The sequence below is a fragment of the Ipomoea triloba genome, chromosome 1 (genome assembly GCF_003576645.1).
Source record: "Ipomoea triloba cultivar NCNSP0323 chromosome 1, ASM357664v1".
NCBI classification, from domain to species: domain Eukaryota; kingdom Viridiplantae; phylum Streptophyta; class Magnoliopsida; order Solanales; family Convolvulaceae; genus Ipomoea; species Ipomoea triloba.
The window spans coordinates 10,683,094-10,707,932 of record NC_044916.1 but is presented as its reverse complement, the minus strand read 5'-3'; the positions used below and the strand labels follow the sequence as shown (position 1 = coordinate 10,707,932).

Here is a 24,839-nt window from a genome sequence, read left to right as displayed (position 1 = left end):
ATCATCGAAAGTACTCAAACCACTAATCCAGAGTATACTAATAATATCTCAAGGCACACAGGCCAAAACCAAAGTCTAAACAAGGTAAACTAAGGCTAAACATCCTCATAAGGAAAGCTCTAGCGCGCTCTCGCATAACTACTCCATACCTGGAAAACACACAAAGAACCATTAGCAAAAGAATGCTAAGCAACCACCATTCACACCCGCAAGGAGATATAGATATACATAAGCTTGTAAATAGGTTTACACACCCATATAGAATATAAACACCAACGAACTGTTCAGTAGTTGAAAACGATACTCAACAATAATAAGCTGAACGAATCACAAACCAAGACTCAGTCAAACAAAGCCAATAGCCAACAACAAAGCATAATGCAATAACGAACCATAACCGAGAGCCATAAGGTATCGACCGAATTAGCATAAAGAGCTCATAAAACGGACCAAGAAGGAACCCCAACTCCAACCTCCAAACCAAGTCAACCCAACCACCAAACCAAGTCAAACCACATAGTCAGAAGTCAGGAGTCAAGAGTCAATCCCGGAAAAACCGGTACACAGGGGTGACCAACCCAAAGTCAGTGGTCAAGAGCCAAACCCGGAAAACCGGTACACAGGGGTGATGAGCCCAATCACAGGGACCGAAGTCCAATCACAGGGGTAATCAACCCAATCACAGGGACCGAAGNCCCTTCCAGAGACAGTTCAACCCAGATCAACAAATCCCACTTCCAGAATACAAAATCAGACCAAATACACTCACATTTCATCCCATTTAGAGTCCAAAAATAGGGAAATCCATAACATCATTGATCATACAACACAAGACAAATGATCAAGATGAAAACTAACAAAATACATCCAAGAAATAGGCCAAATAACAAGAAATTTCAGGATTTCCAACACCAAGATCATTATATATAGAATAGGTGAATAAAATAGATTTGATGGACATGGATGGTTACCTCAAAGAGCTTTTCCTATTCCAACAAGCCTTTTGCTAGCTCACAAAGCCCCACCTTCACCTTGATCATCTTTTTCCCAAAGAACCCCAAAAGAACACTTATGAGATTATGTAAAAAGACTATCTAAAACACAAAATGCAAGATGGATTCTAGGATAGATGCACTTACCCACTCCCAACCAAGCTTAAAAGAGCAACCTTTACTTGAAATCTTGTAGGGAAAATGAAGATGAATTCTTAGGGAATTTGAGAGGAAAATGGCGTGTAGGAGTATAGGGTAGGAGGAAGAAAGAGTGAAAGTCTTAGGGTAATTTGATCTTCAAATTATATACCAAGAATACATACAATATTTAGGTTGTAAGACATTAAATGATGTGGGCTTAAGTAACTTATAAAATAATGGGTGTAGGAAATAAATATAATCAAGACTAGTAAGTTGGGCTTATTAAATTCACCCCTTACAAATTAAATACAAGAATTAGCCCATAAGAATGTCTTAGGATCAATATATATACATATATAATGTATGATCAAGAATGTGGGCTTGTAAGAATATTTAATAACAAACATTGTAAGGGTCCAAATTGAATAAAATCCCTTACAAGAATAAATTCAATTAATTGGGCTCTTGATTAGAATAATTAAGTTAGGCATCAAATATATATACAAGTGTATATATATATATTAAATTGGAAGAATTAGCCCAATTGGAATTTAATTAAATTGCCCGAAGAATTAATTAGATTGCCCAAGGAATTAATTAACGATCGAAAGGCTTGAAATGAATTTACGGGGTGTTACGTGTATTTTTGAAGACATTCTGTGTATTGTAGACTACGATTCTGTGTATTCATGTTAGGGGTACTTAAACATAGGTTGTGAAGTGTTTTGTGTATTCAAATGTTAGGAGAATTTCTGTGTAGTTGTGTCAATATTATGTGTATTCCCTCAAGTCATTCTGTTTATTCTAGACAAGAATTCTGTGTATTCCCTGAAGTCATTCAAGTTCACTGTCCACTAACATTCGGAACGACGTCGTTTCAGACCATGTTACGGTCTACGATATAATGATGGCATAATTTGCCCTTAAGATTTTAGATCGTTTACACTATTTATACACAAGTACCCGAACTAAAATAGGAAAGAAGATTCCATGCAACTCTGAACCCTAAATCCCATCCTAAAATACAAACTACATTCTTAAAAGGGAAGATGACACTTTTTCTCCATGTTATATGTATATTGTACTTTTTTCACTTCAGTTATTAAAGTGGCGGTTTCCCTCCTGTAATGTTAAATCGACATTTTTGTCCTTAAAAATAACTATTTCAGTTTTTTTTTTCTTTTGATCTCCAACTAATTATTACTAATATGTATGGAAGATTATGGTTCGATTCGAACCTAATAGGACACTATAGCAATTGAACCTAAATAGTATGGAGGGTTACGATTATGATTCAGAATCGAAAAAAAATAAAATAAAATAAGTGTTGAATTTAGACTATTATAAAAATAAATAAATAACTAAATAAATAAGTTTTGATTGGCAGTTTAAAATCGAAATTGGAACCGAACCGATTTATCAAAATAAGTGTTTGATCATTTTCACTATATATGACTGCAGTTCAGTTCCGATTCACGGTTCAACAATTACTTTATTTTATGTTATTTTTTTCGGTTCTGAATCGTAACCAGAACCGTCCATACTATTTCGGTATGATTGCTACAATATTCAGTTAGGTTCAAACTGAATCGTGGTTATCTATACATATAAGCAATAATTTGTTGAGGAAGAAAAATAGATGAAATAGTTATTTTTAAGGGCTAAAATATCAATTTAACATTATAGGGTAAAAACTGTCACTTTAATAACTGAGGGGGGAAAAGTGTTATATACATATAACGTAGGGAAAAATATGTCATTTTCCCTTCTTAAAATATATTAGAAAAGTAGTACATTTCTTTTAAAATCCCTTTGGCAATTGACTTCCAAATCCTGCCGGTTCCACTCCTTTTATACACCCCTCCAAGCCTTCTTAGCATCACCATCCTAGTGTCCAATCGAGGGTCTAGTGGTCCGAGCATTTCCTCCAATACCACCTCCAAAAATTATATAACTTATTCTCTTTTTTAATTCCTATTTAACTCGAACACTTGTATAGATATTCGTAATAATTTTATTCCCACCAAGTGAATCCCTAGTTACTCTATCTCCCCATTTTTCCTTCTCCATACCATAGGATTACAATTATCTTCCTCGTTACAACCAAACTAACGGAAGTCCTTTGCCATTCTAATTTTGGGCCATAAAAGTCTACCGTGTCTGGAAATTGAACGCCTTGATTGAGAAGGCGAAAATGAAGCCAAACATGACACAGATTCCAACAATAATGGTGGCAACATATCCAACAAAATCATGGTCAAAATCGAAGAAGCTTTTCACGAAGTCCTTCACAGTTTCGTTTGTGTCAAGCTTTTCCTTAACATCTCCGAACTGTGAAGCAATCAGTCCATACAGTGTCCAGGATACAGGGCAGATGTAGTAGTACCATCTCCACCACACCGGTATTCTCTGTCATCAAAGAACAAAACCATTTATATCAGTGTGAAGACAGAGTCTGGTAATTAGTGGAGAAAGTTTTTTAATTTCTACTTTTGGTTCTATGACTTTAGAGTCTGGTTAATTTGGATTCACAATTTTCATTCCCCATTATAAGTAGTGCTCCCCTTTGATTTTTTTTTTTTCACCTTTCGATGACATGATCAATGAAAACTCACCGAAAGTATCACTTCTTGGTCAACCTAGAAGTTAACCGACATGGTGGAAGAATTCCACTTTACTGTTAACTCCTCGGTTTGATTGAGAAGTGGTAAAACTCACGGAAAGTACCACTTCTCGGTCAAACCGAGAAGTTAACCAACAAGATGGAAGAATTCCACTTTACTGGTATTTATGTCAAGAATGACTGAGAAGTGGTAAAGTTAACCAGAAGTATCACTTCTCGGTCAAACCGAGAATTGAAATTAACCTACAAGGTGGAAGAATTCCACCTAAGGGTTAACTTCTCAATTTGACCGAGAAGTGGTAGTTCCGGTGAGTTTTCATTGGTCATGTCGTCAGCAGGACTAAATCTGAAAAATAAAAAATAAAAGAAATAGAGCAATATACTACTTATGTTGGGAATGAAAGTTATGAATCCAAATTGACGGACACTCCAAAGTCATAGGACCAAAAATGGAAAAAACTCTTATCCAAAACTTACTGTTTTTGGAATGATGAATCCGGAGAAGAGATTCCAGAAGCCATAGAATGCAGACGAAATTATGGCAGCAATGTTGTGGTTAGGAGTAACTGCAACTGTCATCATCCCATACAGTGTGAAGTATAGCAAAGTGAAGTACATGAAGAATATAAACCACAAGAACTTGGCCGCTGTCCACTCGAACCCAATCATGGCATACACTATTACACCATAGATGAGTGTTTGAACAAATAGATGTGGGAGCTCGATCACAACCTGAAAGATAGGATATATGGTTTACATTACAGGTTTAATTGAAATTTTTAAGCAGAAACTAAATGAAATGAAAGGGAATAAGTTGATGTGTGTGCCTGCCCAAAAGCATATGGTAGAGCTGAGTACATCCCAGCTGCTCTTTCCCTATAGAACACTGTCCTCTCGATGGCCACTACTGGCTGCACTGAAGTAGCATTTTGCACACCTAAAAACACAACCGCAGCATACATACAACCCATCGCGTTAAATAGATCTTGTTGTGTTTTCCTGAAATCAAATGGAAAAACCAAGAACAGTGGTCTGTCACAAGATGTTTCATTAAATTAAAAGATCATGTATGTGTTGGGCCGAGGCCGGTAAAAGGCTAATTCTAGCGATTGGTGGTTAGGGAATTGCTGGGTGGATGTTGGTGAATGGTCAAGTTCAATATCATGTCTCTCGAAAATATGGTGGTATATAAGGAAATAAAGTTGTCATGAGTTCGAGTTCCCGTAAGAGCAAAAACAATTAAGACTTGCAGGTGCTAGGAGGGGAATTGTTGGGCTAAGGCTGGTGAAGGGTCAAATCCAGCAATTGGTGTCTAGGGGAATTGTTGGGTAGAGGCCGATAAAGGGCCAAGTCCAGCAATTGATGACTAGGAGGATTGTTGGACAGAGGCCAGTGAAGGGTCAAGTCCAGCATCCTGCCTCTCGAAAATATGGCGATATAAGAAAATAAAGTTACTTTAGTATAAGGAAATAAAGTTGTGCCTTCACTACAAAATATTGTTTTTCGCGTAGTAACTGGGAGGGGAATTGTTGAGTGGAAGCCGGTTGAGCTCTAATTTTTGACGTAATGATAAGTGTGATCATAACAGTATGCATGTTAGTTTGGTTTCTGTATATGTATTACATGCAAGCAAATTTTATGTGATTTAACTCACCTTTTTGGGCCAATACCCCAAAATATTGTTCCAAACAATAGAGCATTGAATGTTGTGAACATAAGTCTGACTGCTGTATATGGAGGATTTCTCCAGTATGACCAATGCTGTTTCCAGAGGCAAGCCATGCACTGGGTAAAGAATGACTGAGAATACTTGGTGGGAAAGTATAGGTCTTTTGAACCCAGGGCAGGTTTACTTAGTTCTTGTATTAATGCTTTATTTCTCCTGAAATTAAAAGTGAATCAATTCAGTTTCTTGATGTTGAAACCTACAAGTACAGTTGTTTTATTCACAGTTTAGATACCTGTAGAGTTCTGAGTTCCTATAAACTTGTGCAAAATCAATGCCAAGACCTCCTTCTTGTGCTTCAGAAGTGATCTCCAACATCCAAGTTGCAGGGTTATAGCCTTCTCTAATCCTCTGGACTCCATTGATTGTCTGAGACAAAACAGAAAAGGGATGAATACAATCCTTAACATGAGCTAAACAGCAGAGAAACGTTTACTAACCTCGAAATACCTAATGAGTTGAGAACAATGGCGGCCTAACGGGCCTACATAGATCTCTTCCCCGCCTCGTTTCAGGAGCAGCAGCTGCAGGTATAGTCATGTTTAGCAGTATTTCAGGCTCACCGGTCTTCCTAAGCCCCGGGATTGCTCGTTTCAAAACATGAGATCAGAATTGAAGCTACTCACCTCATCAAAAGCATCGAATATGTCGATGCTGGGCTGATGGATGGTGCATACCACAGTTCTACCTGTATCCACTGTGTTCCTCACTGTTCTCATCACTATTGCAGCAGCTCTAGCATCTAGCCCCGAGGTTGGCTCGTCCATAAATATTATCGATGGGTTAGCCACAAGCTCGACAGCAATTGTGAGCCGCTTTCGCTGCTCAGTCGAGAGACCATTAACTCCAGGCAGTCCAACTAGTGCTTCTCTCAATGAGGTGAGCTCCACAAGGTCCATTACCTCTTCAATGAACATCTGCAGATTAAACAATTCATTCACTTTTAGTTTATCTTAAGCATCCAATATTTCCTAAACCATAGAAGAAGTAATAATATAAGCCTACTAAATTCCACCTCTCGGGTTGCAGTGTCGATTTCGGGAGGTAAACGAAGCCAGGCAGAATAGACCAAAGATTCATATACAGTTACATGAGGTGAATGGATATCCGTTTGCTCGCAATAGCCTGCTATTCGAGCAAATGTTTCTTGCTTCTTTGGATATCCCGATATCGTGATGCTTCCTTCTATATATCCACCGGTTTTCCTACCGGCCAAGACATCCATCAATGTGGTTTTCCCAGCCCCACTTATGCCCATTAGAGCAGTCAGAACTCCTGGTCTGAAAGCACCATTTATCCCTTTCAGAAGTACCAGCTTATCTTCAGTAAGACCTTGAGCTTTCATTTCCTGAAGATACATGTAAGCAAGCAATCAATTTCAACACTGTTAGGATCAAGGGCTTACCACTACGCCAAAAGACTTGACCTTTTAAGCCCTCTACTGACCTCCTCCCAACAATCCTACCATTACGCCAAAAGGTGTAGCTAATAGGGGTGTTGTGCTGGACTTGGCCTTTTAAGCCCTTTACTGGCCTCCGCCCAACAACCCTACCACTACACCAAAATGTGTAGATAATACTAATAGGGGTGTTGTGCTGGACTTGGCCTTTTAAACCCTTTATCGACCACCGCCCAAAAATAGACTCGAATCAGTGACTTGGCTCTGATACCACTTATTAAGATCAAACAGTTACTACTACGCCAAAAGTTATAGCTAGTAACAAATGCGCAACTTTATTTTCTTATACCGCCACACGTTTCCGAGACGATGGGTGCTAGACTTGGCCTTTATTGGCCTCCGCCCAACAAACACTCTAAGCACAAGTGATATATTACTTGCTGAATTATGGGGTTTGAGATTTACCATGGGCATATCTACTGCATATTTGATTTCATCAAAAGTTATACAAAGTGGTTCAAAAGGAAGAACCATTCCTCTTTTCCTGTTTGGATCAGCCTCCTTGACACTCCCAACTCTTGATGACAATGACCTGGAAGATACACTTCTCCTGACAACATTTCCTTTTTCTGCAAAATTATCCACTGAAACCATAAACTCCAATCCTGAGAAATAAGTAATTAAACCAGTGAGACTATGAGTTAAAACCCACCAGAAGTGCTTCCTCCTTTTAGCTCTAATTCAATAGGCTCCCCACTTTTGCAAGCATTCCTCTCTGCCAATGTCTCTTCTGATAACATTGCTTGAGGTTTCCCAAAAGCTGCATAAAAATGCCCAATTTACTGAGTTTCTCAATCATCATATAACATCTTAGAGGAAAAATACTTATTTGGTGAACTTAGCTAAGCGGCTTACGGTTGAGATAAGTGAGGGCCAAGCAGAATAGGAAATTGAGTAGAAACACATAACCTACAAGAGCTCCTACTCCAATCCAATACCAGTGCGCTTCAGGAAAAATGCCACGAGATCTCAAGACTGTTACTCCTAGTGTCTCTGAGGAGCCAGAAGGAACCTGCAAACAAAGTTGCAGACAGACTTTTTGTCATGTTTGAAAACATTAGTGTTGGGCAGAGACCGGTAAAAGCCAAGTCTAGCACCCGGTGGATGGGGGATTGTAGGGCGGAGGCCAGTAAAAGTTTTAAAGGAGAAGTCTAGCAACGGGTGATTCGGGGAAATGTGTGGCGGTATAAGGAAATAAAGTTGCATCTTCGCTACTAACTATAGTTTTTGGGGCAGCAGTAAGCGTTTGATCTAATCAGAGGTATCAGAATCAGGTCACAGGTATAGTGTCTTATCTAGCACCAGGGCAAGTCTCAAGTAGTGTCTTGTCTAGCACTAGGTGATAGCAATATAAGGAAATAAAGTTGCGCCTTCGCTATTAACTATAGCTTTTGGCATAATAGATGTAACAAGTGGTATCATAGTAGGTTACAAATACAACGTCTTATTTAGCACCAGGGCCAAGTCACAAGTAGTGTCTTGTCTAGCACCAGGTGACAGCAATATAAGGAAATAAAGTTGCGCCTTCGCTACTAACAATTTGCATAGTTTAAAATCAGTGAATATATCATTCCGCCTCGTACTTACATGTCTCCAACTCTTCCCAAGATATTCGTTCACCGATATAGCATTTTGTGCATACATGAGAGGTGAGATCCAGTATCCCCATATCCACCACTTCTTCACCTCATCTGTCAGAGAAACAGCAGAACTCTTATTACTGAAGAACATTTGGAAGAGCAAAACCAAATGAGTTGAAGTTGTCCTTTATCTACCTCGGGACAAAATGAATCCACCAAGCACTAGAACCAAAATCAATGCACATGAACCAAATGTGTTTGCAACTATTACACTTCTTCCAGCTGCTGCTGTTAAGCGAAACAACGCTGAAGCCATCTGGTTAACACATATAAGGAGGAACAACTGCTTGAAAAACCTGCCATTATCAATCTTGATTTGATCAGATGAAAGAAATTTCCATTATCTTTGCTGACAGGAATGGACTAGAATTATTAGTCGTTACTGTTATGGAATATATATTTTGAAACTTGTTTCCTATTCGAAGTCCTTCTAGCAGGACTTTGTATTCTCTTTTCTATATGACAATATAAGACAGCATATTCAGAAATCTTCTCTTTACTTTCGTAACAGTTACCTTCCAGCGTCTGGGTCAAATCCAATGGCATAATATGTCATACAGACCCATATAGCAACTTCTACAAGTGTGACAGGGATTTTAAGGATCCAAGTAGGCAAAGCATACGCCCATGGTGGAAAGAAAAGCAGGTCGCGTTGCTTGTAAAAAGCGGGAAGTTTCAAGATACTAAGGGCAAGCTCTGAGAACCCATTGAACATTGTCATAATCACTGCAAAAAACAAAGCTCCCATGAAAACAGTACCATCTGCTATCGAATTCTTTGGCATCTCGGTTCGTAGAAACACTGTCATTGCCACGAACGCCATTAGGATTAGCTGGAACACAACAAAATTGGCAAGTTAGTAACAACTATGAAGTGTCAAGCCCGGGATAAAAGCAGTGTATGGTATGCAGCTCACTTGAATCATCTTGAATATGTAGACAAAAGAGTTCCTCTTCATAAGCAGGAATTCTCTAGATGCACAGGCTTTCAAGAGCTCCTTCTTGTTAACACCATACTTCTTGTTAGTAAGAGCTGCAGGGTGGCTCTTGGATTTGTCGAAAGGAACAGCTAGCTCGTCGCCTAGTTTCTTTCCAACGTGAAATGACTGAAATGCTTCAGAGAATTCCCGGACAGTGATGAACTTGTATGCTTCCTCTCTACGCATCCAGTACTGCTCTTGATCTTTCCTCGACGTCACCTATAACAACCCATAGTTCAGAAATTGTATGGACGCAATTTTTTTTTTTTAGTACTACTGACTCTGTTACAATGTAGTATCTGTTCATAACTACTTTCTCAACCTACTGAAGTACAAAGAGACAGCAGCGCCCAAATTAGTCAACAATAAAGGAGTAAAAAAAAACCCTTTTTTTTTGTGATAGGCTTACTTCTTGCAAGAAGTCTGCTACTCCTTTTCTCTCGGGGCATTTGAAGCCCATGTGTTCGAAGAATTCTAGCACGTTATCTCGAGGTCCTTGGTACACAACTTGCCCGTCAGACAGAAGAATTATGTCATCGAATAACTCATAAGTCTCGGGTGCAGGCTGCAGGAGTGAGATTACAGCTGTTCCCTGGAGAATGTGGATGGATTGCCTTATTGAATTTACAATCTGGAAAGTGGTGGAACTGTCTAAGCCAGTTGATATCTCATCCATGAATAGTGCTCTTGCAGGTCCAACCAGCATCTCCCCTGCACCACATTTGATAATAACTTTCAGAAGCTTTAAATTAAATTTATCATTTATGATGAATTCAGCTGGATAAGCTTTCCCTGTAGTTTTCTATCTTCAGATTTTTAGAGTGAAAATAAGTAGAAACAGGAATACTACTTTTATGCTATTTATTAATGTCTGTTAACTTTGTTGGGCTTCCTTTTGCTCTAACCTGTTGTTAACCTTTTTCTCTGACCCCCAGAAATCCCTCTAATCATTTCATCTCCAACCAAAATATCAGCACAGACTTCAAGCCCCAAAATCTGCAGATACAAATTAAAGCAGAAAACAGTAAATGCATCTACATTCTTTTCCATATTAAAAATAAAAAAGTTAACTCTAATTTTGGTCCTATATTTATAGGTGACGTTTTTCTGTTGTTCCTAGTATTATTGTGGCATGATTAGTTTTGGTCCTCCATCAACAAACATGTTTAAATAGGTTAAATATGAGGGCATTGCAGTTTATTCAGTTATATTAGATTTATATGTGGCATTCCACTGTTGCGGAGGCTCAGGTTGTGGAGGCACTACTGCGGAGGCACGGATTGCAATTGAAGAAGATAAGGGACTCTACCTGTGAATTAGGGATTTTTTTTCAAAACAATAGAAGTAAAAAATTTATCAGGTCAACCCACTTTGTATAAAAAGACTAAAATTCCCTAATATTTAATGCATTTCAATAGGTTTACTGACCCATGACTAAAAATGATCATGCCACAATAATATTAGAACCAACAGGGGATGTTTTAAAAGAAAAAAATAACTAAAAATGGAATAACACAGATAAAAATAGGACAAAAAATGGAATTAACTCGTATAAAAAAATTTAGGCCTGGTTCATCCTTACCTTGAGAATATAATCTGTGACTACACTTGCTTCTTGTCCTTCAATTGATATTGCCTGTAGAGCATAAACCACTCAGGGAACTAAGCATTTCTCATAACATTATTACCCAATTATCAGCACTTTCAGTTTTCAAGATTTCCACACCTTCATGTAAACATCAATATCAGGATCTGGTTTAATGTTTAGCTCCTTTTCTCTCCTGGAAAGCTCTGCCAGCATTTCTGCATGTTTCCCAAATAGTAAAAGCAATAAAAGAAGGGAATGCATGCATAAAATAGAGTAATAAAAACCTTCAAATTCAGCATGGTTAGCTCACCGACCATAACGATGCCCAACTCCTTGGCATCTAGCAGAAAAAGCTAAAGTTTCCCTCACTGTCATTTCTCCTATGTGAAGATCATGTTGATTAATATATGCAGATGTTCTTCGCGGTACAAACTCAGTCATTTCGTGGCCATTGTATGTCACTCTCCCACTAACCTGAGGTCAAATAGTTAGCATATATAAATTCAGCGAATATTGTTGGGCGAAGAACAGTAAAGGCCAAGTCTAGCACCGAGTGGCAGGGGGTTTGTTGGGTAGAGATGGATAGAGGACTTAATAGGGCGGTTGGTTGGAAAGAACGGATTATGAGGGAAATGAATTGTAATTCGGTAGAAAATGAATAAGGTAAGAATAAAGTAAGAATTCAAATTACAATGTTTGATATGGATGAATAGTATTATTAGGAATGAGAAGAGATGTGGTATAAAGACTAAAATATCCTTACGTAATAATAATCCTAATAATAATCAAGGGTAAAAAAAAGTCTTTTTCTTTCTTTTCCCTTTCCATTCCCCATTGAATTGCAATTTATATGGGGAGGGTATGAATTGCAATTTAACAAAATAGGGAATTTTAATTTGGTGGAAATGCAATTCCCTCTCACCAAACATAGTAATTCGGTTGGCCAAAGAATTGTGTTGTAATTGAATTGCAATTATATCCAACCAAAAAGCCCAAGTCTAGCAGCCACCACCTCGAAAATGTGATGGCAATGTATAAGGAAATGAAATTACGTCTTCGCTATTAGCTATAGCTTTTGACGATAGTGGTAAGCTTTTAATCCTATCAAGTAATATCAGAGTCAGGTCACAGATTACAAATACAGAGTTTTGAGCCTTCATTAACCTCTGCTCCCATACCTTTAGATCTGAATCCAGTTTTCCTGCTAATGCTAGCAACAAAGTTGTTTTACCCGAACTAGGTGGACCTAACAGCAGTGTCATCCTGCGCAATCCAATAAATTAATCTTTCTAAAAAGAAACTCAACTTCAAAGAAATGAGACGTCATCTTTTTTTTTTCCTTTCTTGTTTTGTTTTGTTTACCTTGCAGGCTTGATGATTCCACTGACGTCATGCAGGATTGGCAATGGCTTCTTTCGATTTGGAAGAATACGTAAATAATTCATGAAAGCCTTCAAAGAAAAAGCACGAGTTGTGAAGAGAGATTAAATATTAGTATCAAACTTTTATCAATATCAGTAACAAAAACACAACTTTATTTTTTTATGAACTGTCACACATTATTAAGAGACAGGTGCTCTGAACTTGACCCTCTACTCGTCTCCGCCCAACAATCTCCCAACCAAATGATGTTAGACTTAATCTTTACCCAACTCCGCCCAACACAAAAGGAAGTTGAGTTACCTCTAAAATGTTTGCTGTGAAGTTGAATATGGTGGGAAGTGCTCTGCTGCCGACATAAGCTTCTGCATCAACATTCAAATGCTCAAACCGAACTTCAATGGTGGGAAGATCAATACCCACCCTGAACCATCCAAAACAAATCAGAACCAAAAAAGGAAAATTATTAGGATCAGGCATTTATTACTACCTGCCAAAATCTATCTATAGTTAGTAACAAAAGACAAAATATTTCCTTATAAACAGTCATCCCATTTTCGAGACGCTAGTGCTGGACTTTGTATTTGAAGTCCTTCATCAGCATCTTCAGCTCAGCAACAAAAACTAAGCATAAAATGAAATGTTTTAGAGCAGACCTGTCGGTGCGGTGCTTGAGCTTGAGCAAGAACCGCTCGTTGTCTTCCTCGGCGATCCTGACGAGCCGCTCCAGGAGGCTCCTCTTCTCCGCCACGCCCAGCTTCTCTACGTCGATTTCCTTGGGGCCTCCTTCTTCCTCCCCCGCCAGAATCCCTCGCCTTATGCGAAGGTACGTGGGGAGCTTCTCTATGGCCGCCCATTTCAAGGCTTCTTCGTCGTCCTCTGCCGCTTCTCGCGACGACCTGGAGAACACCTCCACGCCGCTGCTCCTCCACACGTTCGAACTGCTCAAGCGCGCGCTACTCACTCTCAAGGCCTCGCCTCCCTCCATTCTTCTCTCCTCAAACTCTACTACTCTACAACCACTGAAATCAAATTATATTATATACTCTGTTTTTTCTCTGTTGTATTTTTTTTAAAAGTTTATTTATGGCATGAAAGTACTCAGTATGGGTCTAACTTTTCTATATTTTAACTTTCGCCAACTATCATTGCAGATTTGCAGTTTGACCATACCTTTACTATACTATTTCAAATAGATGGTCTTATGATTGGTGGATCCATGGATTATTTAGACAGAAAAAGATTGAGAAAGTATAAAACATATTACATCGTAACAAATTATGAATATTTAAAAATTGAGAAAATTGTAATTTATGCCCCTCACAAATATGCTAATTATCAATGTTACCCTTGAATTATTAGTAGTGTAAATGTTGTCCCTCAATTTTTAAAAACATAACATGTATTGCCCTCCCCTAATAAAAAGAATGAGAAACATTGTTGTTTGCAAGAGGATAACAAACGAAGAAAGAAAAATGCAATGAAAAAACATGTTTTTCAAACAGGAAAAACAACAGATAATCATATTTACACTAATAATTCAGAAGAAGGCAATACATGTCACATTTTGAAAATTGAGAAACAATATTTATATATCACTAATAATTCAGGGTGACATTGATAATTGACATATTTGTGAGGTCATAAATTATAATTTTTTCAAAAATATATTTTGATTTTAAGTATGGGTTTTATGGACCAAGTGTATCTTATCTTTATCATGAATTTCTTTTCTTCCATAATTAACAATAATTCTCATTTTTTTTCAATATTCGCATTTCTCGGAGACTATTACATGTTACTAAAATTACTAAGTCACAAGGACTATTTATTACTCATTTACTCCTTTCCTATTACTAAGTCGAATTTGTTTTTTCTTTTTAGTATAGAATTTGTTTATTTAAATATGTAACTCAAACTATATCAATCCAAGATAATATAGAATATTCATTATAATTGTTACTAAAATAAATGTTTGCTACTTTGTCTAAATACTTAGTCTAAAAATGATAGTCTAAATAAATACTACTTTTGGTTTGAATTTTTCTAGATATTATTAATTCTCTTTTGAGTAACATTGTAATTGTCTACTTAGTCTAAAAACGATAGTCTAAACAAATACTACTTTTGGTTTGGATTTTTTCTAAGTATTCTTAATTCTCTTTTAAGTAACATTGTCACTGTCTTCATCTTCACTATTTGTCCTCTTCCTTTTTGTTGGTAGTTTGTTATTTGCAGTTGGGTTACTATTGGTAGCATATATAACAACGTCATGCAATGAGATGGTTTAAAAAGAACATAATGGACAATGTAATGAATATTAATGGATGAATTTGAATGTAAAGAATCTTTCCATTAGAGAAAATAAAGATAATATAACTAATGAAATTATTTTTCTTATTTAATTTATTGATAATGAATACTTTTAAAAAAAAAATAAAGGCATTGCACATAATTCTAAATTAAAGAAATGCATATGTATCATTTTTTGTTGTAACTACTAATTTATTTAATTCAATAAGAGTAAAATAGAGTTACCCCGCTTCAATTTGTTGGTTATTTGAATACTCTTTTTGTAAACAGATCCCTCAAGCAGTTAAGATAATTAGCTTCAAACTATTTTTTTTTTATTTTTGTTATGATATTAATAAACTACTTGGTAAATAAATATATAACATGATTTTGTATTATAAATTTGAAATTTAATTATAAGATAGTGTAAAAAGAAGATAATGGACATTGTAATGAATATAAATTGATAAATTTGAATGTAAAGAATCATTACATTGGAGAAAATAAAAATATTGGGCTTGTTTGGTAAATAACGGATCCGCCATTTTGGCAACATGGCGGTTTGGAGCAGTGGATTGCTCCAAACCGCCATTTTTGCAAATGCTGCATTCTGCAACATTTGCATATGGCGTTTTGGGCAAAAAATAAATTTTTCCCAAAGCACCCCTGATTATTTTATTTTTTTTTTTAAAAAAAAACTTAGAATTGATGAGCCTTTTCGACCCCTCAATGTTGCCCCAGATGGGCAAAGAAAGATTAAAAAAGAATTGAAGGCTTCATTCCCACCTTTCCCATCGATGTGGGATGGTGGAAAAAGTGAGAAAATGTACAACACAAATATGCACCATTAGGTATACATCACCAAAAAACACACCACTAGGTATGCAAATATACACCCAAGGTTGAAAAAATCATTAGGCGCCTAGGTTTTTTTTTTTTTTTATAAATATTTTAAGTGTTATTAATTGTAAAGTGTTTAATATTGTAAGTCTTTACACTTTAATAGTTAAATAGTTAATACTTATTAAGTTATTAGTTATTATTTATTTATCATTAGTGCATTACTTATCAGTTTAATTTAGCTATTACTTATTATTTTAGTAAATTATTACTTATTAGTTATTACTTATTAGACAATTAGAGTATTAGTTAATACATTATAACATTAAAAGTTTAAATGTTTAAGATTTATAATTAAAGAAAAAAAACGCTCAGCCGCCCGGCAGTCCAGGCAGGCTAGGCGGCCTAGGCGCCCGGCCGCGGAGGAGGCCGATTTTGGCATTCCTCAACGCGGTTAGGCGTTGCCTAGCGCCTAGATCGGCGCTTAGGCGCGATTTTTGCAACCATGTATACACCACATAGTGTTCGAAAATATACAATTAGGGGCAGCAGAGTTATGGTACATTATTTTGGGTGTGTTGTGTGTTTTTTGGTATTTTTGTATATTTTCATTGTTGTGCATTTTCTAACATTAAGTGGTGAATATTTGTATACTTAGTGGTGTATACTGCACAGGAAAGTGCGACAACATTTGATCAGATTTATTTATATATATATATAATCTTATGGTTTAATGTGATTCAAAATATCACAAAATATTATCCTAAGTCCTTACCTAATAAATAAAGTCCGTGTCCTTGTTAGTAAAAACTTTATTACTAGTAATATGTACTCCGTATTTGATTATGATAACTCTCTAATCTACACCCCCCCCCCCTCCCCCCTCATATATATATATATATATATATATATTAATTTCAGGTGTGGCCGTGCTCTCCCGTGCGGCCGTGCGGTCACACACTACTCAATGTTACGAAATACACCACTCAATGTTAAGAAACACACCACAATTAAACACACCACAATGTTAAGAAACACACCACAGTGGTGTGTTTCTTAACATTGAGTGGTGTATTTCGTAACATTGAGTGGTGTGAACTGCACGGCCGCACGGGAGAGCACAGCCGCACTTGATCATGAATCTATATATATATATATATATATATATATATATATATATATATATAGATAGATAGATAGATAGATAGATAGATAAAGGATTCTGTGAAACAATTGACTTAGGTGAAAAATATGATGAAATTGTAGCTGTAGATTGAGTATAGATCAAGGGTTCAAATTGGAGATTTTTTTTTTTAAAAAAAAAAAACGTTGTGGCATTATTGTAATTTTGTGTAAGTTATTTTTTTTGCCTTCTAGTGCACATTTTTCCTTCTTTCAGTGCACATTTTTATGTCATATAGTGCACATTTTTCTTTCTCTAGTGTACATTGTTATGTCATACAGTACACATTGTTCCTTCTTCCAGTGCACATTGTTATGCCATATAATGCACATTTTCCTTTCTTCCAGTGCACATTATTATGCCATACAGTGCACATTGTTGTGCCATACAGTGCACATTATTCCTTCATCCACTGCACATTTTTATGCCATACAATGCACATTGTTGTGCCTTCTAGAGCTTTATTTTTTTAATTGTAGATGGCGAACTTTTTTTAAATATCAATTAATCTTGATCACTAATTACTAATTTGAATTGAATATTGTTTGCTTGTTTATTATTTATGGTCGTTTATGATTTGTGATGATGCTACTATATTAAATTTAATTTTTCAATAATTGTTTCACATTTTTGTGCCTCCAATGCGTATCTTTTGCCTTCTAGTGCACATTTTTCCTTCTTCTAGTACACATTATTGAAGTTCGTAGATGGCGAATTTTTTTGATCTACAGCTGAAATTCTATCTCACTCCTCACCTGGGGCTTCTATCTCACTCGAACCCCTATATATATATATACACACACACACATACACTAATAAGAGCCAAAGAAAGTTAGGCTTATAATGGGTAGAAAAAATGACTGTCAAATTATTAAATCAAATGAATGGTTCAGATTATTTAGATTTATATTTTTCCTTGAGATTTCATAATTTATCGTTAATTAAATGATTTTCCGTTAAATATTCTCTTCTCCGTTAACTTTTAACTTATCCATTAATTTCTATAAGAAAGGTCTTAGGTTCGAACCCATCCCAATCAAAGTTGGCATGTTGTTGAACATATACTACGAATATGTTAGAGTATATTTTTTTTTTTGAAAATTGTTAGAGTATATTATTCGAAAGTAAGTACCTCGTTTTATTACTCTTATTAAATTAAATAAATTAGTGGTTACAACAAAAAAAAAATAATACATATGCATTTCTTTAATTTATAATTTGATGTCGACAATGTTTTTATTCAAAAAAAATTTTATTATCAAAACATTTTAAAAGAGATATAATTTTATTAGTTATATTGTCTATATTTTCTACAATGCAAGGATTCCTTACCTTCAAATTTATTAATTAATTATATTCACTAGATTGTTCATTGTTTTGTTTTACACTATCTTGTAATTAAATATCAAAGTTATACTACATAATAATGTTATGTATTTATTTAAAAGTATTATGTTAATAACATGGAAAAAAAATTTAAAAAACAGTTTGAAACCAATTATATTAACTACTTAAGGAAGATTTATTGACAAAGAAGACATTCAAATGACACAATAAATTGATTTAAAACTCATTATTAAAAATGACAATGTAGGGCAATAGAACATTGTGACACACTTGATGCATTGAAAAGATTCTGAGACTACAACATTGCTAGAATCAATCTTTCAAATTCAGAAAATGAAGAAATTTCAAAAATAGCTACTGTTGTAGCATTCATTAATCCTGTATGTAAAATACTTATTGCGCATTCTTTAAATATATTAGATATAAATTTGCAATTTATTTCATTTTCTATCATCAACCTGCTTGTATTAATGACAAAATCAACATCAATCTTGACAACAAAAATAATTAGTATATAGGATGTAGTCATCCACTATTCAAAAATGTTTATGTACAAAGTGACAAACTATTTAACTACATGCATTATAATGAAAATGCGGCAGTGGGTACTCCAAGATTAGTATCAAATCAACAACAAAAAAAAAAATTAACACACAGACACACAAAATCAAGTACTACACTCATTCATACTAATTCCAAAAATATGAACTTCAAAATAAACATGTGCAAAATAGATGTACAAACTGTTGATGAAACTGGACATATTGCACCATCAGTATTCGGACTACCTGCAAAGTTATTGTTGTTACTATCAAGTAAACAAGTTATGAAACTAGAAAAAAATGTATTACTCATTAACCTTCTACAAATATAATAATATTAATATTTTGTTCAATACTTTCACATGAGAATGTATGACACACATCTCACATCACATGAAAAATATAGGGGGGAAAACTACTACTGCTAAGTATCAATAAGTGCTTGCAAGATCAAGAGTTCATAGTACAACTAAGATCTCACTCATATATACAAACACAACGAGACAAATCCACAACTTTCTACATCATAATCTCATTGCATGACGATGCCCTTTATACTACCACAATAACTCAATTGCACATGAAATATTACCAAATATCAATAAATAAATTTAAAAAAAAAAAACAAGTACCGAAGATAAAGACAATGACAATGCTACCCGAAAGAGAATTAAAAAGACTTAGAGAAATTCAAACGAAAAAGTAGTATTTATTTATACTATCATTTTTAGACTAAGTATTTAAATTAACATTTTTACAAAATTGTAAACATTTATTTTAGTGACAATTATAACCAATCTCTCATATATTATATTGCATTCATAAACTTTGAATTAACGATTTAAATAAACAAATTCAACATTCAATTACATATGCATGAATATCTCCTATATAATCTTGCATTGATATACTTTGAAATACTTATTTAAAAATAAACATTGGGCATCATCTCATTCGCGCAATGCTTGTGAAAATCTAGTATATATATAAGAGCCAATAAAGTATAACGGGAATTAACAAATATCCATTCAATTATTTGATGAAATGGATGATTCAAATTATTTTGATTTTAGTATTTTATTTAAAGTTTCTTACTTTATTCTCTATTATATTATTTTCTTATACTAACTATTTATTTATTATTCTTAACTTATTTATTTATATAAAAAGTCTTAGGTTCGAACCTCACTCCAATAAAAATTTTCATACGAAACTATATCAAAAGTTCTATTATAATAAACAAAAAAAAAATCTATTACAAACTATATCAAAGGTTCTATTACAACAAAAGAAAAAATTGAAAATCATAAATAAACAAAGAATAAATAATTAGTTTAACATATTAATGATTTCTATTACAAACTATATCAAAAGTTCTATTACAACAAAAGAAAAAATTGAAAATCACAAATAAACAAAGAATAAATAATTAATTTAACATATGAATGAGTAACAAATAAGGCATACAAAATGAAACCGAGTGATATATCTAAAAGCCATATACGTTAAAAGTATATTAAATATAAAAAGGTAAACTTTGATAATTAAACGAAATGATTATATATATATATATATATATAAAGAAAAAAAAAAGAAAGAGAAATGATTACATTGAAAAAGTTGATTTGAAGAATAGACAAAGAGGCAACTACCACTAACATAATAAGAGGATGAGATTCTAGAAAAACTGATAATGGTAACATATTACATGTATGTGTAGGGATTCCAATGGCTAAAAGGTCCATTATTTCATGATGCTGTTTTGTTGGTAGGCAGAGAGTTGGTGGGTTTATTTTATATAATAATAATGATTTATTTAACTAAGATGCCGCCATTTCTTTAGGAAGTTTCTTTAATAACTACTATATATTACATCGTTTAGAGTATCTATGTGTAAGCCAAATTTGAGCTGGTATCATGATACCATCTCGAACTTTTAAAAATAAATTAATTAAAACAAGAAGAGAAAAGAATTGTTTTAAATTTGTAGGGTAACATGCATGTAATTATATTAAATACTACGTATTAGAGTTTATTCTACTTTTGTCCTAAATTTATAAATGTCAATTTATTTTTAATCATTTTTTAAGATCATCAATATTTAGTTTTAGTATTATTGTGGCATGACTATTATTGATTATCTGTCAACAACATCGTTAAAATATCATTAAATACAAAAGCATTTCGATCATTTTTATAATCTATTTTTTTTTTTTTGGATTTTTGCCCAATGGTATCCCTCCAGTCGGTAGTCCCAACTGTCTGCACACTAAGTGGTAGGAGACTAACCAAATGGTTTGCTCCATTCACATCGGTGGGGATCGAACCCCAACCTCATGCTTAAGGGACAAGGTGCTGAACGACCATGCCAACCCTGTTGGTAAAAAAAAAAAATCTATAATTGAAGATTGAAATGACTTTGTATTTAATGGCATTAAAACTATTTTGTTGATAGAGAACAAAAAAATTGTCATGCCACAATAATACTAGGACAAAATATAGATGTTCTGATAAGAAAAGACTAAAAGTGGACTTCCACTTATAAATTTATGACAAAAAATGAAATTTACACTAAAATTATTGTAGCCTTTTTACATGCTCACAATTTGACATATAATGAATCTTATATTTAATTTCCCGCAGTAAAACTAAATTCATGATGTTATTATTATTATTTTTTAGTACTATTGACTCTATTACATAATATAGTATCTGTTCATAACTACTTTCTCAATCTTTTTTTTTAGTACTATTGACTCTATTACACAATGAACCTACTCCCTTCCATATGGGAGTGACACCGAATACCATTAGACCACAAAGTCACATTATTTATTATTATTATTATTATTATGTAGAATTATTATTATTTTAATTATTTTGTGAATTCGGTCTTAATCCGTGGTCATATAAATTAATTCACAAGCAACTAATGGAAAGTTGTGTGTGTAACGCTTGAATCTAATGAAAATAAAGCTTCCCCTGCAAATTGTGTATCAATCTTAATCATTGATCTAGGAAATTTAATAGATGAAAATAAGGAAAAAATAAGTGAAAAAAAAAAAGAATGATATTTTCATAATTATTACAAACATTATATGTATTTTCAAAAAAAAATAATTACAAACATTATATGTTTATTTAGAAAAGCTTGCGAGTGCATCAGCAAATAACTAAATTTACACTTAAATATGTAAAAGTGCATCAAGCTAAGTGCAATGTTAGTAAACAATGGATGCACTCTCAAGTATTTTTCAGTGCACAAATGAAGTTTGTAATTATTACAAAAATGTCACCATATTTTTTTCATTTTCTCATTATTTTTCAACAGTTAGATCTTCCATAAAGACGCACGATTTGTTTGCACTTCTCACTTGATCATATATTTAGTTTAATACAGTTTAGAAAAAAAATGATTAATTGGATTATGGAAAAAGAAAGTAATACAGTAGTTTAAGAGATATAACACATTCAAAAGTTTTTCAAATTTACAAATGTTGAACAACATATTATGTGATTTTTTTTTTTTTACATGACTAGTAATCTCTATTAATAAAATAGAAATGAATTAATAATAGTTATTATTTCTTCATTTCAAGATCCAAAAAGATAAATTATATAAGAACTGAAACAATTTAAATAACTTCAAAAACTATCAATTAGTATAGAAAATAAAAACTAAAAAGCGATTTAATACTTCTCAATTTTTACCTTTTAACTTAATACCAGCAAATTTACAATGATTGCCTTGTTTGGTAATCAGCGGTTAGCAAATAACAGATAGCGAATTGCGTTAGCGGGTTTGACGAGCGAATTGTATTAGTGGCTTATAAAAAGATATTAGATAAATTTAACTGTTTAATGTTAGCGATTAATTGGTAAAAGATACAAAAGAACATTCATAGTAGTAGTAGTAGTAAATTTAAAAAAAAAAAAAGTGATGTAGATCTTGAAGAAAATAAAAAGAAGGCATTGAGCTCCCCTTATTTCCCCTGTCCATCCGACTCTCACATGGGATGGACAGGAGAAGAGAAGCCTCCGACTTCATTATTAAAGAAGCATGAGGTTTTTCTTTTAATAAAAAAAAATACTGAGTAAGAGCATTTTGGGGTTAAAGCTGCAAAATGTAACGTTTTGGAGCCACACTACTAATTACTAAATAACTTCTTTTCTTTTTTTAGAATAAAAGATTAATTCATTAAATCATGAACAAGAATGTCAACAAGAAAAGATGGAGGAATGTCAAACCATTCCCCGCAACCTGACTCAGAAAATGCCTCTCGAGCAACAGTATGAGCGGCACAATTCGCAGATCGCTTTGCAAAATAGAAAACAACATCATTTATCTCAGATGCTAATTCTCGAACATCATCAACCAAATAACCAAAAGCAGAATTAAATGAAGGAGAACGAATAGCATGAAAAACAATCTGTGAATCCATTTCCACGTCTACCATTCCCATGCCTGTATTTTTAAGCCAACTTAGAGCTTCACATAAACTCAAAGCTTCGTCTTCTTTAACCATATAATTCCCTGGCATACACATATTCTTAGTTGCAAGAAAACTTCTTAGAAGTTTGATTTAGTCAAATCGCTAAAAATGATCAAGTATGCTAAAAATTGACAAATTAAATTTAACCAAACAAGTCCAATGTATCGTCATCATATTCACCATTTCAGTCTCATTGTCATTATAACCATTTAGGAGTGGTGAAACTATGACAATTCGAAAGAGATTCATGCAATGCAGAAATTTATACAAATACGAATACTGCTACAAACATTTAGAAAATATTTTAAAATAATATTGGTAAAGAATAATTACAAATATAAAATGACTTGTTTGGTAAAAATACTTTACACAAAAGTTAATGGAACAATTTTAACAAATCAACCCACTAAGATAATGTATTCAATTTTATATAAATTTCGTACAAAAGTTTGTCCCATTCCTCCATTCTTGGACAAAAGCATATTATGACAAATTATTGCTCCATTATTGCTAGACCAAGGTTAGGAGAGAAATGAAGACTCGGTGCACGCGTTGTTTCATGACGCTCGGTTATTCGCATGCAGTGATTATGCTATAGACCCGAGTCCACATTGTAAAGTGGATCTGAATTTATGTTCACAATTTCATATAATTCCATATTCATAATTTCATAACTCCATGTTCATGGAACTGTGAACATAGAGTTATGAAATTGTGAACATAAACTCGGGTCTACCTTGCAATGTGGACCCGGATCCATGGCATAACTACTGCTTCTCCAAATACTGTTTACTGAACTAGTGAGTTAAGCCCATGCGCGGTGCTATTTTCTCACTAAAACCAAGCTTGTTGACAGAATTATGAGCTTTGGATGCTTAATAATGCATTAGGGAGGATTGCAAGTATTTTGGAAGATGATTCTTTTGGGATTAGCTGCCTAGGATGCAATGCTTACGTACGTGAGTCGTCATTTGTGACCAACCGACTACTCCCCATCCCTTTTTGATATTTTTTTTTAAAAAAAATCCATATACCAACCTAGCCTAACATAAAATAAAAGTGAAACAAAAGAAACTAGGGGTGAATTCAAGAATTTTTCTAAGTGAGGGCGAAGTTTAAATAAAATATCAAGCCCTCCCAGCCACCCTCTTGTGAAATGGTAGAAAAAGCTAAAATAAATGGAGTTGTTACTGGTGCGGCTGATTTCATAACATATGATATTAAATTTTAAGGAACAATCAACTAAACTACTTTTTTTTTTTTTTTGAATACTGCTGACTCTATTACAATACAGTATTTATATATATATTTTAAGGAACAATCAACTAAACTACTTAAACATCTGTATATATATTTACTTTTATATATAAGTCAGTGTTATAATATGTATATATATTATATATACATACATATAAGGAGTGGGGAGGGAAGGGGTGAGGGGCCCATCTGGATTCACCCTGAGAATAACATAGCAATAACTATTTTATTTTGTCAAAATTCAAACTAAAGATTAAAAAGCACATTACATTTCGATCTGGACCTCAACATTTAGCTTACAATATATGAACACTGCATGTCCTTAATTCCTTAAATTTTGTGGGATCCGTGGGTTAT

General features: G+C 34.1%; 1 protein-coding gene across 2 annotated transcripts; it reads right to left on the bottom strand.

Moving 5' to 3' along the window:
- Positions 1-2,816: 2,816 nt before the first annotated feature.
- On the bottom strand, positions 2,817-13,516 carry LOC116029860 (pleiotropic drug resistance protein 1-like). 2 transcript variants are annotated; one of them, XM_031271907.1, is made up of 24 exons: positions 13,185-13,516; positions 12,832-12,952; positions 12,511-12,599; positions 12,327-12,411; positions 11,463-11,622; positions 11,287-11,363; positions 11,143-11,196; positions 10,466-10,556; positions 9,970-10,271; positions 9,498-9,779; positions 9,097-9,413; positions 8,717-8,877; positions 8,529-8,632; positions 7,797-7,953; positions 7,594-7,701; positions 7,347-7,510; positions 6,498-6,830; positions 6,109-6,399; positions 5,923-6,006; positions 5,718-5,851; positions 5,411-5,638; positions 4,584-4,755; positions 4,234-4,488; positions 2,817-3,542 (listed from the first exon to the last, which is right to left on the bottom strand). In XM_031271907.1, exons 1-24 carry the CDS (start codon positions 13,514-13,516, stop codon positions 3,285-3,287), a joined length of 4,359 nt encoding a protein of 1,452 aa, XP_031127767.1. In that variant the 3' UTR covers positions 2,817-3,284. The 2 variants fall into 2 exon arrangements, with proteins under 2 accessions (XP_031127767.1, XP_031127772.1); XM_031271912.1 differs by lacking the exons at positions 12,327-12,411; positions 12,511-12,599; positions 12,832-12,952; positions 13,185-13,516 and having other exon boundaries at positions 3,285-3,542; positions 11,459-11,593.
- Positions 13,517-24,839: the final 11,323 nt, after the last annotated feature.